Here is a 16,752-nt window from a genome sequence, read left to right as displayed (position 1 = left end):
TGTTCCACAGATGATAATTATTACCCACTTCTGTGTCAGGTGAGAAGTTACTTAGCTGAACAGATCTTGGATTTGTTTCAGGCCCAAAATTTGTCTGAAAAATTAAGTTACTGGGGTTTCAAAAATAATCAAAATTTAAGACTATTTATAAACAGAGTTTACATGGATTTATTATATTCAGATTTATTATACATCAGAAAATTTCAAAACTTTGTGTAAGTTTATGAAGCAAATCTATTGTTTGGTGTAGTTTGAAATGGCATAATGTCAGTTAAAAGTGTTCAACCGCTCTCCTAAGTTGGAAATCTGGTATAAAGCTTTCACAAGGAACAGTTTATCATAAAATTTCAAGTAGCTAATTCATTCCTTGTCCAATCCAATGAAAGAGTTTAAAGAAAACACCCTGTATAGAAACCCATGAAAAGTATGAAATGCATACATTTAAAACTGGGTCAACCTATCTCACCTAACTTTGGAAGTACAGCTTCTCAATCAAATCCTTTAGCTTTTCCTTACACTTTTAAGTTCCCTAAAGTAAATTCTGTATTCACTATAAATACTGTAATATTTATAAAATTTTTTTTAATATAGTTTTCACCAGAAATATTTTATAAAAATGTTTAGATACCTTCTCGCATATGTCTCCCAATGCTCCTGCCAGAACTCGATAGGCAGATGTTTTTCCCCCAAAAGGCTCTCCAACTATCATAAAGCCATGACGCACAATCATCATCTCGTATATCTGCAGGATCTTTGTTGTAAAGAACTCGGTCATTTGCAAATTCATAGCATCACAGTTTGTTTTGATGGCTTCCAATAGGTCACTGTAGTCTGGTTTTGGTAGCTTCACACCAGGAAACAAATCAGAAGTAATAGCCTAACCAAACAATAAATTGGAAAGTACACTTACTTTCACAGTAATTTGGTTTGAAACTCATGCAATCAACCCTTTGTTAACACTAGGCAGACTAATACCTATTTTGATTAAAATAAAATAATTGTGAATTTCATGTCACCCTTGTCTGAGCCAAAATGCTGACTTTGTAAATTATTATTGGTATTTATTGTATGTATCTTTTTCCTGTTTACCTGGGCACATAAAGAAACAATTTACTATCTAAGCATACTGTATTATTTCCTAATAAACATTAGCTTTCATTAAACTAGTTTATAAAACTTGCAGTTATAAAGTACAGAAAGCATTTACCTTTTTTCCTCAATAACTGAAAAGTAAATAACTGAAATCTACATTTAAAAGCAAAGATCCTGCAGTTTTGCTTACAACAAAACAAGAAAGAGAGAGAATAAATTGAAGACATAACAAGTGAGAAAAAGAATCTCTGGACTATCATTTCAATGAGGATCTCATTATTTTGAATTTTCCCTGTTATTACTTATGTTGGTTTCCTTCCACTGTGTGCTTTGGTTTCCTTTTAGCACTGCTAGTTTCCACTGCTAACATGTTAATGAACATACCGCATCCTGACCTTAAAGTGTTTGTTTTCTTATAGCATATGAAAATAAACGCTTAACAGTCTGTGGTACCAGGGGCATGTTTTACAATTGACTATGACAAAATCAGGGCTTTTCCAATGAAAATAATAATATTTCCAAAATAGAAATATCAAGCTGTGTTCCGGGTGAGCAGCTTTTCTTATCTGAAACACATTCGATGTAAAATTTCCATTGGTTATTCATCTCCTGCACTCTTTGGTCATGCTCCCTGTTAAAGAATTAAAGACTTATACACTTCTGCTAAAGTATGGTCTTTCTATGCCTACTAGATCTTATAACCAAGATCATTAGAGAAAAAAAATTCTATTAATCATTTCCTTCCTACAATACGGATGACATAAATATGGGGAAATATAAGAAACCATTTAGTATCACATCATAAATTGTACTGCTGGGTGAGAGAGTGTCTTCTTCACAGCAGAGCAGAATCAGTATTATAAACAAACCTATTAATAGGGTTATGTTATATGAAACATATATTTATGATAGGCCCAATGCAATATACTACAGGATAGTATTAAAGGAACATCTTTATTTAAGCATTAAAAAAAAATAAAAATCAAGATCCAAAAATCTGGATGGACCATAAATAATTTAAAATGAAGTGAAGCAGAGTTTTGAGCAAAACAAGACAGAGAAAGCATGCATCATTCGTACGATTCCATATAAACACACAAGTGTTACTGTGTATCTCAAGTCAGGTGTACCTGACGGCACTGGAAATCTGAACAACAATGGCAAAACCACCATAACTCAAATAAACGAGGGAAATGTTTGCCATTTCTTTCAAGCATGATATATAAATGGAGGGTAGAAATTTATATTTCTCATAATAAAAATGCAAATAATTCATAAAATCATATTTAAAATTTTAATTTACATCACTACTGCTGAACTTAAATCTTTTTATAATTCTTTCTGTGTCTGGTAAGAATTTCAAACAAAGCTACTTTATTCCAGAACTAACAGAATTAGGCTATTACAATTCCCACATACTCTAGGTCTAACTTACTGCTGACCCTTAAATCTGTCCCCCAATGGGTAACTAATTACTGCAACATCATGGAGTCACGCTCACTTGTTGGTGTCTTCCTTCTAACATGCATCTGTTCTGCACTGACAGAATCATCTAATTCTAGTTTTTAGCTTTACATTCCTTAGCCTTTTGCTGATTACAAGTTGATAATGTGATACTTCCCAGTTTCAACTTCTAGAAGTTTTCCTACTTTTGGGATATACCAACAAGCAAAGTATTAGTATGTGCAGGCTATGTCATCTCTAAATCAGCATACATTTATTATTTTAGGCAAGTGAAAAACATATAGTATTACTTAATAAATGTAATTTCTGTACACTGAATTCTTAACATTGCTGATCATCTTCTTAAAGACTGAAACTCAGACAAACAACTAGTGAAGGCGCTTCAATTTTCCCAGACAACTTATCTAAATTTATCCCCATTATTTTAAAACTTAGGACAATATGCAACCTCCCTCCATGCTCATGACTTGCTTTCAGGAGCAAGTGTATAATTTAAGCAGAATTTTAATTAGAGTAACAGTGTCCAGTTTCTAATTCATTACATTTCACATAACTCTGGGCAAGGCAATTACCTTTTCTGTGCCTCAGATTTCTAAGGCTTTTTCTTAAAATTCCTAAAGGAAAGAGCTTCCATATTACTTTCATGCCCTCATGGATGTTTTCTTATAGAAATTATCTTTTTTTTTTTTCCACTACAAAATTACACAAAAGTATTAAGCACCTTATACATGAAGGACAGTGTCTTCACAGTCTCCAGACATCTATATACACCAACCCAGACCCTTTCTTCTTTTCCTAACAGGACACAGAAAGCTCACAGCTACCAAAGAAGATGGCAAACTCTTCCTAATGGAGTTCACAGCTCCCATTTGTGTGAGGCATGTCTGCTTCAATCAGTGGTATATTTTAAACTGACTATCCTGCAGTAACAGATTAGAAATCCAATCCAAAAGGCACATATTACGACACTGACTGCCTGTGTCAGTGCATCCTGTACATCAGGGGAGCTAGTTACACATTTTTCTCCATGCCAAGTTCAACTCAGGTCAAGAATGAATGCAACCCGCTTAGTTTGTTTACTGTTTTGCACATTATAAATGAAAATCCAAATCTTCTCTTATAAAGAGGAGAACTATTAGTACCTACCTATTTCATAAGAATACTTACCAGATACTCTGAAATCCTGGATACACGATATAGAAATACAGTACATTACCATGTCAAGCAGCAGACTTGGCAGAAACTTCCATTGGTCTAAACTACCAAAACCCAAATGCTCACTGTATTTGCTAGGAAGGCATAGTTAAGACTAAGTTTTAAAATAATTAGAAGCTAGATTTAAAAAGTCTTTCATCCATCCATGATAAACTTGTTATATAATATTTTTATCAACTCGTATTTTTAGCAAGCTCTTTAGATTACTAAAAGTTTGTACGTTTTCTACCTCAAAAAGCGGTAAATCATGAGACAAGAATTTAGGCAGGTTGACATCTTTAATGGACCTAAGGAGCAAAATTTCTTCATCTTCCAATGGATATTTCAGCTAAAAAATAAAACAAAATAGTGTTAGTTCATGTTTATAGTTTCTAAAATCAGATGTTCAATTTGCCTCTTTTACTGAACATCTCCTGATGTGCATCTATGCAATTATTTTGGCAGGTTCAGGTCCACTGATGATAACACATGTTCTGCAGCAGGTTTCCACGGTCAGGCCAATTTCACTTTAGTTTGTGCCCAGTGATGGCCGTTACTATAGATCTGGTGTAATATTTTCTCCAAAACCACTGACTTTTTGCTCTCTAGGATTATCCTTCTTAGGAAGAAAAATACATTTCCCCTACTTTGATGTAAAACTACTGCTTTCAGCAAAGTGGAAATTCTAAAAGCTTGCATACAGAGCTCTCTCAGGCTATAAAAAACCTCAAAATAAAAAAAAGTGCTTCTTTTGCCACAATACATAGTTTAGTCACTGATTTTGAGTTTTGTGGAGTTTTTTGTAATAGGAGGATTGTAGGTTGAAAAAGAAACTGGAAGATAATTTATATTAGTCTGCTTAAATAAAAATAACTGAATTAATAAAACAACAGTTTAGTTTCCTAGCAAAATGTATGCATTCATCCACAATGCAAGTCAAAACAGAAGGCTACAGCCTTTTCCTTAAAGATAGAAAAGTGATGAAAGTCACATGGGGCAGATACTAGCTAGCGTGTTACTGGGAAGTGTTCACATACTATGACAAAGGCATCTGAACCTGATACGAAAGGCAGAGCAAAACAGTGGCCAACATGCCAACCAACTCAGTAAATCTGCATTTAACTAGAACTCTTGAAAGATAATCAGCACCCTTAAAAGGCATGTCGTTCAGTGACAGGTGGTGTGGAGAATGGCCTGGTAGCTCTGCCTCTTCTTGCCTTTCCTCAGCTTATGCCCCAACACACGCCCTTTGCATTTCCACAGGTACCACAGGATGAACTTTTAAACAGCTACTTGCCATCAGGTAGAATAGCGTACCTCCTGTTAGGAGAGAAACACATTAGTAAGTTATTGGATGACAAAGAAAATTCAAAAAACCATTTACCTTCAGGTTGCCAGCCGCAGTGAGTACTGACTTCACAGCTCTCATTCCATAATCGTAATGGTGCTGAGAAGATAACTGTTCAGAACACAGACGATACGTAGCTACAATTTTTACAGACAGAGGTCGAGCAGCGACAAACCCACAAGAATACAGAACGATCTCTGCAATCATGGCATAATCTGGAACCATCATAGCTACTGTTCTAAAGAGAGCCTATTAAACATATATAGGAAAAATGACATCAGAAAAAATTATACCACGTTATTATATATGACTTTTCCCTACAATTACATAAAATACTATTTGTCATTATTTCATTAATACACTGACAGCTAATTAAATTTAACTGTCACAATTATGACTACAATATATTTAATAGCTTCCCATATATGCTTAGAAATAGACTTTTCATTGTGCCAATTCATGGCTGTAGGTTATCTTCACTCAAGATTAACAATCAAAACGCATAAACCACCACAAGCTCTAGAACGAACAGGGGAGCGCTATAGTGCCATAAGTAAGTTGATGCTGTCAGGCTCCTATTAGCATTGTTCTACCAAACATGCATCAGAATACTTTCAAACAGAAAAAAATTTCGCTCCTTTTCATATTCTACCAGGAAATTTTTAAAATTACCCTCTTTCATCTACATAAGTAATATTTTTGAATCTTGTATTCATACTATGTGTGAGTAAACTTCCCAGACAGCTCTGAGAAGTATTTCAAAGACTGTACTTTTCTACGTTTTCATTAGTTTATTGAGGTATTTGCTCAGACTTCCTTTTCCCTCTATGGACACAGGACAAACACTTCTAAAGGGCTTTACATTAAAAACACAAGTCCCTTCAGATAAAACCAAAAGATCAGAAAACACAGAAATCAGTAAAACCCCACATTTTTATTCAATATTAAGATATTATTTGCTGCTTGTACACTATAAAGCATTCCTTTTAATTTTTGAACTTTCAGGTGCTTAGCCAAAGAACACAAAAAGGTGGGTTTTTTTAAACTTTCTATTTTTATCCTAAGAATTAGAACTTGAATCAAGCAACCACTTCCTAACGTTTTCAAAATTAGTTTATTCCTATTTTTCAGTCTGATCATCCTTCTTAATTTCTTTTTCCTCTGAGAGATGTATTTTACGCTAATGTAATCAAAAACTGCAGGTAATTGATATTAAATATTCTTAATTTCTATACACAATAAAAAGTTGTTTCTTTTTTACTTTCTGTATTAGCTATTAGAAGTAATAAAATTACAAGTGTTACAGTACCTTAAGATTATCAGGAAGCTCTGAACGCCCAGCGTAACCAGGATTCATGGTAATAAAGACAGCACATGTAGGGTTCAGTTTCAGTTCAGTTCCTTCAAATGCTATTAAATCAGATCCTGAATTAATGCCTATGGAGAAAAAAAAAAACTAATGTCATTGCTGGGCAGGTTTTGTTACATCTTTATTCTTTGTCATATGTAAGTGAAAGGCATGATAAAAATAAGAGATTACCTCTTTGGATAGTAAAAATCTGCTGAGCAACCACAGAGAGTACTTCCAAATCAATCCTATTGAATTCGTCAAAGCATGCCCATGCCCCACAAGACAATAAACCCTAGAAGAGACAGATGTATGACTAATAAATAGGTAAGTACTTATTCTGGACATGCACATCAAAACAATTCTTTAACAAGAAAAAGGTTTAATGGCAAAGAAAGGACTTATATCCATGATCCAGAGCACAAACTTCTAAACAAAATCACTCCAGACAGAATTTGTTTTAAAAATAATTACAGAAATTTAAAAACTAACTTTGCTTGTAAAAAAAACCCAAACCAACCAAATCAAACAATTAAGACAAAAAACCTGTTCAAACTAGTCCAAAATCCTAATTCTTCTGTCATATGCAAGGTGCCTATCAAATTTTGCATGTTTTACCTTTATAGCCAGTATTTTACAACTAGATAAGGGGGAAGACTTCAGCACTAAACAAGTCTCCAAAACACCTACTCTTCTTTTAATTCTATGCTAACAGAGTTCACAGTGACAAAAGGCCAAGTAAAGACTTCTGCACAGCTAAAATTAACTATTTTGGTTATGGCATCTTACAGCATACCACATTACCTAAGTGCAACTAAAGAGTAATTCTCTTTTCCTACAGTTCTGGTTAATCCACAGGTCTTTGCTGAGATATGCTCCCAAAATGCTACTGTACCATCTCAGCTGTACCAGCACTGGCATCTCATACTCTGCTAAGAGTAAATCTAAAATTCCCACATAAACACAGAATTTGTCTTTCATCATTTAAATAAAAATCCTTAATCCAGTGTATTTTGGTGAACTTCCATCATTTTTAATTTTGAAGGCGAATCACATCATTACAGTGGCGCCACTGACTCGGAACGGAAGAATAACACCAGGGAGGAAAGCATACTCACTCTCTTTTTGTATCATTCTAGGTTAAACCAGGACACTGGGCTGTAAGACACAGATGTCCATTCAGAATAGATTTTGGTAATACAGAGCTGTCTACTCAGGCTAATATCAAAATGAATATGCTTGTTCTGTATAATATAATGACACCACCTTATTTAGAGTTTAGACTAAACCTCAAGTCCTCTAAAATTTGCAATCAGCTATTAAAAATGCACTCACTGAAATGGCATCTATGATGCCTATTGAAAGCAAGTGAAATCATTACGGTGTATTTAATTTTCAAAGCACATAAAAACCATTTTGATATCTCAGTTGATTCTTACAGTAAGGCCTATCTGTACAACACTAGCATTACACCGCAGCCCAAAAGCAGAAAACAATTACATTTACAATACCTTAAGGCCACTTCCAATGTCAAAATAATTAAAGGGCTTTTATGTAATTTAAAATATAACCCTCAAGTTTTATCCACACCTTAAAAAATTTTCCTAATTCAAGGTAATCCAATCCATCTGAACAATTGAAAACCACACACTGTTTAGCTACAGCCTTTGCTAAATCTTTTGTAGTTTCTGTTTTTCCCGTTCCAGCAGGACCTTCAGGGGCACCTCCAAGATGTAGGTGCAGTGCACCAAACAGGGTTCTGGAAATAAAGCAACAGAAAAAAAAACCACAGCTCGCACAAATTTTGATGCTATTTTTCCAGCTGCTCTAGCTTTTATCAGAAACATTTTTCTGTGATGGTGCAGTTTACTAGCTTCTGGGCAGCTATAGTTTAAAAATACGTAGTAATGTACTATAAGTTCACAATAGAGAACTACTTTCCACTTTCTAAACCTAAATCCTCTTGCAATTTATCACTAATTATAGTGTCACAAAAGATTAATTTTATCACAAATTTAAATTAAAATATTCATACAGGACCAATTCTATTCCACCAAAAGAAATGTGTCCTATTCTAATTATGCCTATTAGAACACAAAAATACAATTCTGGAGCCATCTGTTCTCAGGACTAATTAAAATACCTCAACTAAATAAATTCTTGCTAATACAGTACATTCAGTAACTTGCAGTTTTACCTGTAGCATCTGTCTGTTAGTGGAGTAATAACCAACCTAGGGGTATTGCCGAGATATTCATATCCATACCTCAGTCCAGCATTGATCATCTTAGTTTGTAGATGCCCCTCCTAACAAATGAGACATTAATTTTATAGATTAAACAATAATTTCAACGCCCCTACACACCCCCACAACTCAACACAATACCTCAAGTTCCCTAATAGGCCCGATGCTATTAGAAACCACTACAAGGCAGGCTACTGACTGCTCTGAGACGCTAGTTTCAATGTGACTCAAAAAAAAGTTTGCCAACTACAGTATCAAACAAAAAGACCATTTTTTTACATTAACTGTTATCTAAAAAAGGGTGCTACTAACCACATTGCAGAGTAAAAGTGTCTTGTGTAGCTACTTAGAACATTAAGGGACTTTCTAAAAGATCAACAGAACTAATCATGACTCATAGCCCATTATGGTCAATCTGATGGTTCTGATATGGCAATGTATGATCTCTACATACACTTTTTTTTTGTTCACATACAATGTCTTGCCCTGATGAATGTGAAATATTGTATCCTACCACTATACAGTATAAGCACTGTTATTTTTCCAATAAATGTAATGCAAAAATAAAATAATACTGACAGTAAGTCATTTAAAAACCTCTAACTGCAAATTGTCATCCCTACAGCATTTGCTATCCTGCAGAATCAGAAAACCAAAATACAGTTTTTGAGTGAACAAATTTTATCTGTAACCTCCCCTGCAGATTGAGCAAATGTACTGAGACTCTGCAGCGATGAAAAAATTAATTTAAAACTGCTTGCATCTGGCTACTGGCCATTCCAGTTAGCAATCCATAAAATGGTTTGCTATAGGTATTCTTTTACCAGCAGATATTCCCACAGTACATAACGATTCTCTGTGTGAGCAAGCAAGCAGATACTGAACAACTGTGAACAGGAATTACCTGCTAACAGGATTAAGAGGTATCACTTACCTCCCAGTAGTACCTAAGCTGACTTAACCATTCAAAGTCACTCTCATCTTTGACTTTCTTGCTCACTAAAGATGCAAGAACATCCCGAGCATGAACATCAAGCACAACAAGCGCTCCTAGAGTCACTCGATTCTGCTTAGACAGCTTTCCTCGCACCAAGGTGACAATGTCCTCAATCTGTCTTTTATTCTGTTCCAGAAGATCCTCTAGTGCCTGCAAAAATGTTTAGAAGTTGCATGTCTTGTCTAAGGCATGATTATTTTTTCTTACATTACTTTTATTTCTCTATATTAAAAAGTTCTTTCTCACTATAAGTAGTACAATGTCCTGCATTTACTGGTAGTTCAATAGTGGTTTGGGTTGGGTCTGGCTTTTTTTGTACTCTACAGAATCATATGTAAAACATCAACGATACATATCTGGAAATAAAACAGCATACACTATTTTTTTCCTGGAACACAGGAAATAGTCATTATCTTTTTATACATTTCACATTAAGTAAAGGAAAATGCCACACATTTTAAAGATCTACTTAAATGTATACAATATACTTTCTATGGCTAAAGGACACTGTCTCACTAGAAAAACGCCCTTATGTCCCACAATAGAAACACCACCACACCTATAATTCATAAAGTTAACAAAAAAAAATGCATTTTTCTACAACTTTTCAGTTTGCTGACTTCTGGTCATAGTCTGTGTTCAGATAGCTTAATGATTTCTTTTGCGCTGTCATTGGTTACTTCATGCTAGTAAGTCGATGATAAACAGGAAAGGCCCAATGAAGGAAAGCACCTGTATCGTGACAGTACTTAGATGTGATGAAGTGCCTTATTGAATTGAAATTAAAAAGTGGGAATTAACTTTAGTAATACATTCGCACCAAAGCATGTTTCTATAGAAGACGGCTTCTATTTGCAGAAAAACTTATCCAACCTGGTTTAGATTTTTCTCCCTGCTAGCCTGCTGCTCCTCTCCAACACACTGGCACTGGTAACCCTCAACAGATTATGATCATTTTGAGATCTCTCGCCTCAGCTATCTATTTTTCAAACATTCAGTTTAAATAATCACCTGCTTAGTATGACTTCTTTTTACTTATGTGAATAAAGCTGTAAACACAGAGTTCAAAAGCAGTACAGCTTCTACAGTGTTGCATTACAGGTTGTAACCAAGACAAAATCTGAAATAATCTTGTTCAAGTCGGGGATAACAACCCCCTGGCTTACTACCAAGCCCTCCTCAGCAAACAGGAGCTATCAGCTGAGGCACAGAGCGTGTCCTCAGCTCCTGCACCAGTAACGCTCCTTAGTGCTATCCTTCTGACCATACGACCATGTATCACCAAGAACGCACACAGGCCGCAACACAACACTCTCAAAATTTATGAAGCACCACTGTTTTTCTACAGAATCTCTGTTTTATTACTTGGTTTTATTAAGAAATTTGCACTTTTGATTTATGTACAATAGTTATTTGTTAAAACAACTAATTCAAAAATGTCTGAAAGAGAGCAGGTGTGTGTATGTATGTGCTAAAACATATTTAATATTTACGAATGACTTAAATGATATTGCCATCCTGTCCCTGAAAACACTGAAGCGCTTCAGCCAGACTGCAGTACTTCTGGCCTCTCACATGGTCACTGGCTGACTGTCATGCTTCTTACGCTTCAGCACATGACATAGGAACGGAAAAGAAAGAGTATTTAAGGCTGTAAGACTAAGAGTTCTCCCTGCCACAGATTTGTGACGGATTGTCAGGAGATACAAATACTTCTCTACCGCTTCGCTACATACAAGCTCCTTTCTATAGGAGAATGAAGATTCTTGGGCTGAAGCCAGATGAGAAGAATTCCCACAACAACAGAATTTCAGTGAAAGATACGGGAAGGGCAGGTTTCTGTCCATGCTCATGTACAGAAGAGGCTTGATACAGACCACCACAAGAGCTTTTGTCTAGGCTGAGAATTCTGTAACAAACATTCCCAAAAGTAAAGCAATTTAACCTCACTTCACTTCCTCTTTTATTTGTTAACAACAGTAACTACAGGCTCATTAAGGTGAGGCTGGATTTAGGTTTTGGTTTTGGGGTTTTTTTTAAAATCTAAAATCTCTAAGATTAGAAGTCCTGTCTCTCCTTTCTGAAAGTCTTTCACCAATGGAGGATAAATGGTGCAGTATGTAGAAATCTTATTTCTTTCCCCAGGAAACTGAGAATCTCCTTTACTGGGAAAAGAAAACATATTCAAATCTTTTTCCAAATCTTCAGATATGTTGCAAGATCTACTCCTCGTATTAGCAGGTAATGTCCTCTTCTTCCTTTAATTCCCTCTTCCAAAACACTCAGAAGCTTTGTTTTCTTTCATGTCAAACTCCAGCTGCTCAAAAGAGCCACTATTACCAGGAGCCATTGCTTCAACTTGTGAAAAAGCAGAAAACATTATACAGTCTTAAAATACTGCCCCATATATGGATTAAAGATTAAACATCGTGTTTGTGGTACAGCTCAACTATACATAAACAGGAAGAATCAAAAACTACAATACTGTTTAAGTTCTTTCAATTGATACCACATCATGGCAAAAAATAGGAATGAAAAGTATCATGAAGTATCACAAAGTTATAATTTTATGTATAACTGAAAAGAGACTTGATGATTCTTTCTGTCCAAACACCAGAGAATTAAAATTTAGTTGCCTCATCTGATGGTGGCAATTCTGGAACACTTCCAAATACAAGTGAGAGCATTAACCCTTGGTGACAAATAGAAGAAAGGTCCTACAAAACATATATCCTGAATTTTAATTCAGTGCCTTAAGTAGCTTTATTCCCACTAGCATTAGCTAACTAATTATAAGTTCTGTACCAGTCAGGCATATACATTCATTATTTCACAAGGGCGAGGATGGTATATATCCCCTAATGCTAGTCCTAGCCCATCTTCATAAAAAGCACTAAACATTAATGAAGGTAAGTTAGACTTCTGAACCAGACATGAACAAACTCCATACCACCCAAACTCACCGCTGCGCTGCTCTCACAGAAGTGTGTGACCTACACACTGAGCCGAACTGAATGCGCTCTGACGGCTACAGAAGCATTGGTGCCTATACCCAAAAGGAAATACTAGCTTCAAAACCTTCAAGGATCCCATTTCAGGTAGATACTCAAAAGATTAACTGTTGAATTGAACACCTATTCATCCAAAAAGGTTACTAGCGAAGGTCTAATTTACTACTGCATTATATCAAACTGACATAAATTTAAATTTAAAATATCCTTACCCTTTGGCCATTTCTAATAGACATCTCTACTTGCATTGTCCAGAAAGTTTGGGATGCACAAAGAACTGTTTGTCCAGGCCACTCTCTTACCCAATTAACACGTGGAGTTTCTGGATAAGCTTCAAGTGCATCCCCAATGACCTGGACAGGAAAAAGCACACTGTAAGTACATGCAAAACCAGGTGATGTTCAACTTTAGAATTGAAGTTAGATTACACTGTATTACCGAGAATAAAAAGAACAGGGTCTAGATTCAGCCTCAAATTCAATTCTGTAAATACTGACACCTTGCAAGCAAATCTCTCAGTAAATCTCACCCCCCCCCAAATGTCATAATGTGAATGAAATGATCACATAAAATTTCCAAGAACTGATTTCACAACACATTCTAAAATGATTCCTGCCATCAGATACTTAAACATTTCCATCTACAATGAAACTAGAAAACAAGTACAAATACCATTTGATATTGAAGCAATATCTCAAACTGAAATTTTTTTCATCCATTTATTCTAGTAAAAACCCAGAGCTTTTAATTTTGAAGACCATGCTATTTCAACTTATATCTAACTTCAAGTGTATTTTCTAATAATACAATGATTAACCTGGTTCTAGTGCCACTCAAGGATAATCCCAACGAAATCAAAACTTGCACTGGAAAATATCTGCCAGTCCTGACCAACAGGTTTTTCTCCTGCCACTAAAAAAACCCAAGGAAGAATAAAGTCATATTACCAACAAACTCCTCAGTAAATCTGGATGGCTCCTCAGATAAGCCATATAAACTACCTGAGTGAAAATCTGCCATTCATTTTGCAGTTCCAAGCCTTTTTGCTTTTAACAATGTATACATACAATAGCATCAATACAAAACAACAACAACAACAAAACCATCTATGAGGGAAAACTGTGTCTGTATTGACATTAAAACTATCTAAATGTTATCTGGTCTAGGTCATTATAAAAGTTCTGTAGTCAAGGCTAAATGCAGATGAATGGTGCTTAACCATTTCTTGCTCATGCAGCTCAGAGTCCATGTCTGATATGCACCGAACAGATCAGGTTATTGACTTTCTTCTGTACTGCTATGCCACTACAATAATTAAACTGCTGTGCTGTAAGACAGCGTCAGGGAAAGTGTGTGCATGCTTAATTACCTCACTTGACATTAAAAAGGACCACAAAAAAGAAGGTAACAGAGATGGTTAAATATATGACACAATGATGAGACACTATAAAGACCAGAACGATAAAATCTGAAAAGAAGAGTTGAGTCTTGATTAAGGTAGTCATAATCAAGCAAAACATCAAAAACAACCCAGCGGCAATCTTTTCAGTTTAATATTGTCCCTTAATACCACATCAAGTGTGGAACATTATCCAGTAAAACAATCCTTGGCACAAAATTTTTTGTCTCTACTATTAAATTTTAAAGAATTTTAGAGAACTTTACAACCAGTAATTGACACCAGAACTAAAAATTGAAGAATAAAAATTACAACCTTTAAAGACTGAATTAATTGTTTTAATGTTCACGCTAGGTGCAAAGCGTAAAAAGTAATTCCAGTACATGTTAATGTTTACTGAAGAAATCAAGGCCAAATGACTTCAGCCTAGAGCGTAAGAGCTCAGGGCTCCTTACCTTGTGGATAGACTTCACCATAGCTGTCTCCAGTTTAACCAGCCATTTTTCAACTTGACCTCTTGCTTCTGATGTGGAGATTGTCTCTACGAGCTCCACAGTTTCTCCTTCACTACTTTTAATGTGTGTAATATCTAATATATCAGTAAATTGCACTCTCGCAATTCCTTCAAAACACTTTTTCAAGTGAGGTTGTACTCTAGAAAACAAAACTAGTATTAAACAGCTTCTGACAATTTCTTCCTGCCAATACTACCAAAGATGATCTAATTAAAAATAAAAAAGTGAACAATTTACTTCTATTTTAAGTTTGTTAAAAAACAAAGTTTATCCTCAACAATAAATTGTGTGTACTACTCCCCACAAGATGTTACCACAATATTTTTTTGAAGATCAGTTTAGATCAGTTTAAAGGTGTAAAATATTACTTATAGTCTCTATAACACACAAACTAGTAAGGATAAACAAACATTCTTTCTTTACTGCTAATTACCCTACAGTACATTAAATTCCATTATTTTTATCTTCCCAGCAAACCAGAGTAAACATTAAGGAATTTGAGTAAAGCAACCTAGTACAGTCTCAACACAATAGCTTGTAATAAATAAAAAAAGAACCCTTTAAGATTTTTTTTCCTCACAAGATTTCTTGCCCTGCTCATTGCACTGCATGAATATTTCTCTGTCACTGAGCTGGCATTTCATTTTTCATTTTTGTTCTTATTTTTGCATGACCTCACACTGCATTCACTGCAAGCTATCAAGCCTGCATATTGGGAATCCAACCCCAGCTCCTCTGCTTATAGCGAGGGCTATATTGCTTAACAAGATCGTTACTGCAGAATTCTTGTAGAGTTAATACCACTCAGTGTAAGAAGGACTTGGACCGAGTTAATACTTTCTGCAGTTTAATCCTGAATGAAGTTGGGGAGTAGAAATCGCAGAGAGAGTTAAAACACAGCAAAAAAAATTGAACACTTTAATTAGGACTGCCCCTAAAAAGATAAAACTCAAGTCAGCAGTATACAAGTTCCACCTGATATTCCAGTTTTCTGCTGGGAAAAATCAGGTATGTTCATTTCACCATGAATTACTATATGGGCTTCTGATTCTTCTGAAAACCAGTGTATGGAAGGGTTCCTAGCTTAAAAAACAGAACTTAATTACCCATATTAAAAATTACTCTGTGCTCACCCATCATCAAATCTAACCAAGGAGGCACTTAATACCATAATCGCCAGTGAGAAAGAGAGTGTTCTGGGCTCAGAGAAGCAATATAACAAGACCATCTCCATGCACTGTGAGTCACAAATACATCTATTAAATATTACCATACCGAGTAGGATCTTTGGTCTCTGAAAGAATCTCAAGGAGTTCATCATTAGATAAAAAAAAGAATCTGGGGAAAAATAGGCGCTTCTTCTCTAGGTATTCATTAAGTCCCTTGAGAATTAGCTCCAGAGATTCATTGCACTTCCTCAGTTTTTCAAACATCTTGTCTATTTTTACTACTGTCAGCACACGTTTGTCCTGGAAAAGAAGTTACTCTAGATTAGTATGTTAATGCCTTCTCAAGTAAATCACCACACAGCACTGCAGGAACTCTTTAAGCAAAATGAGTATTTATGTCAAATTCTGCTTGACTCAAACCATTGTGAGGTTTGTAATTTACTAACCTTCATTGCCAGGGTACACTGGAAAAGTAGTTAGGCAGTTGCTATTAATTTTTTCAAAACATGAACTATTATTTTTCAAAAATAATTTTCAAAACAGGATCAATTCAGCACAGCACAACTCCCCTCATTCTGTTGGAGCAACAGCAATTTACACTGGCTATTCAATTGGATTACATAATTAAGCAACATGAACAATTAAAACATTTTGATGGGTTTTTCAAAGCATACTTTTACAACAAGGCAGTCACACATTTTAAGCGGCACTCATCTGCCAGAGTTGAATTCAAAATTAATTATCTTTCCTTCCTTATAAAATACATAAATATATACATGAGATTGTAACTACTGAGATGGCAAAGCCATACAAAGGCAACACTGACACTTGGTACTGACTGGTAGCGCGATCTAAAAAAAGGTTTTCTCTGATCCCAACGTGTACTAGCTACATACGTTTTGCTAGCAAAAACCTTTAAACACTTGAAAAGTTGTATTTGCTTTAAGAATATAAAAAATTTGTATTTTTA

The 16,752-nt window shown here is 35.2% G+C and overlaps 1 protein-coding gene across 1 annotated transcript in view; it reads right to left on the bottom strand.

The window, feature by feature from the left end:
* The window catches only part of DNAH7 (dynein axonemal heavy chain 7), a 111,673-nt gene that overhangs the window by 63,323 nt on the left and 31,598 nt on the right, over positions 1-16,752 (bottom strand). The window contains exons 19-29 of the mRNA XM_055719207.1: positions 15,889-16,082; positions 14,554-14,752; positions 12,912-13,052; positions 9,626-9,838; positions 8,644-8,753; positions 8,037-8,205; positions 6,639-6,741; positions 6,408-6,535; positions 5,135-5,347; positions 4,001-4,099; positions 629-877 (exon numbers count right to left, since the gene is read on the bottom strand). Of these exons, the coding sequence (XP_055575182.1) occupies positions 629-877; positions 4,001-4,099; positions 5,135-5,347; positions 6,408-6,535; positions 6,639-6,741; positions 8,037-8,205; positions 8,644-8,753; positions 9,626-9,838; positions 12,912-13,052; positions 14,554-14,752; positions 15,889-16,082 (1,818 nt within the window). The remainder of the gene's footprint in view (positions 1-628; positions 878-4,000; positions 4,100-5,134; positions 5,348-6,407; positions 6,536-6,638; positions 6,742-8,036; positions 8,206-8,643; positions 8,754-9,625; positions 9,839-12,911; positions 13,053-14,553; positions 14,753-15,888; positions 16,083-16,752) is intronic.

Source organism: Falco cherrug, chromosome 8, assembly GCF_023634085.1.
Source record: "Falco cherrug isolate bFalChe1 chromosome 8, bFalChe1.pri, whole genome shotgun sequence".
In the NCBI taxonomy this organism is placed as follows: domain Eukaryota; kingdom Metazoa; phylum Chordata; class Aves; order Falconiformes; family Falconidae; genus Falco; species Falco cherrug.
The sequence above is the reverse complement of the archived record's forward strand: the minus strand, read 5'-3'. Positions and strand labels throughout refer to the sequence as shown.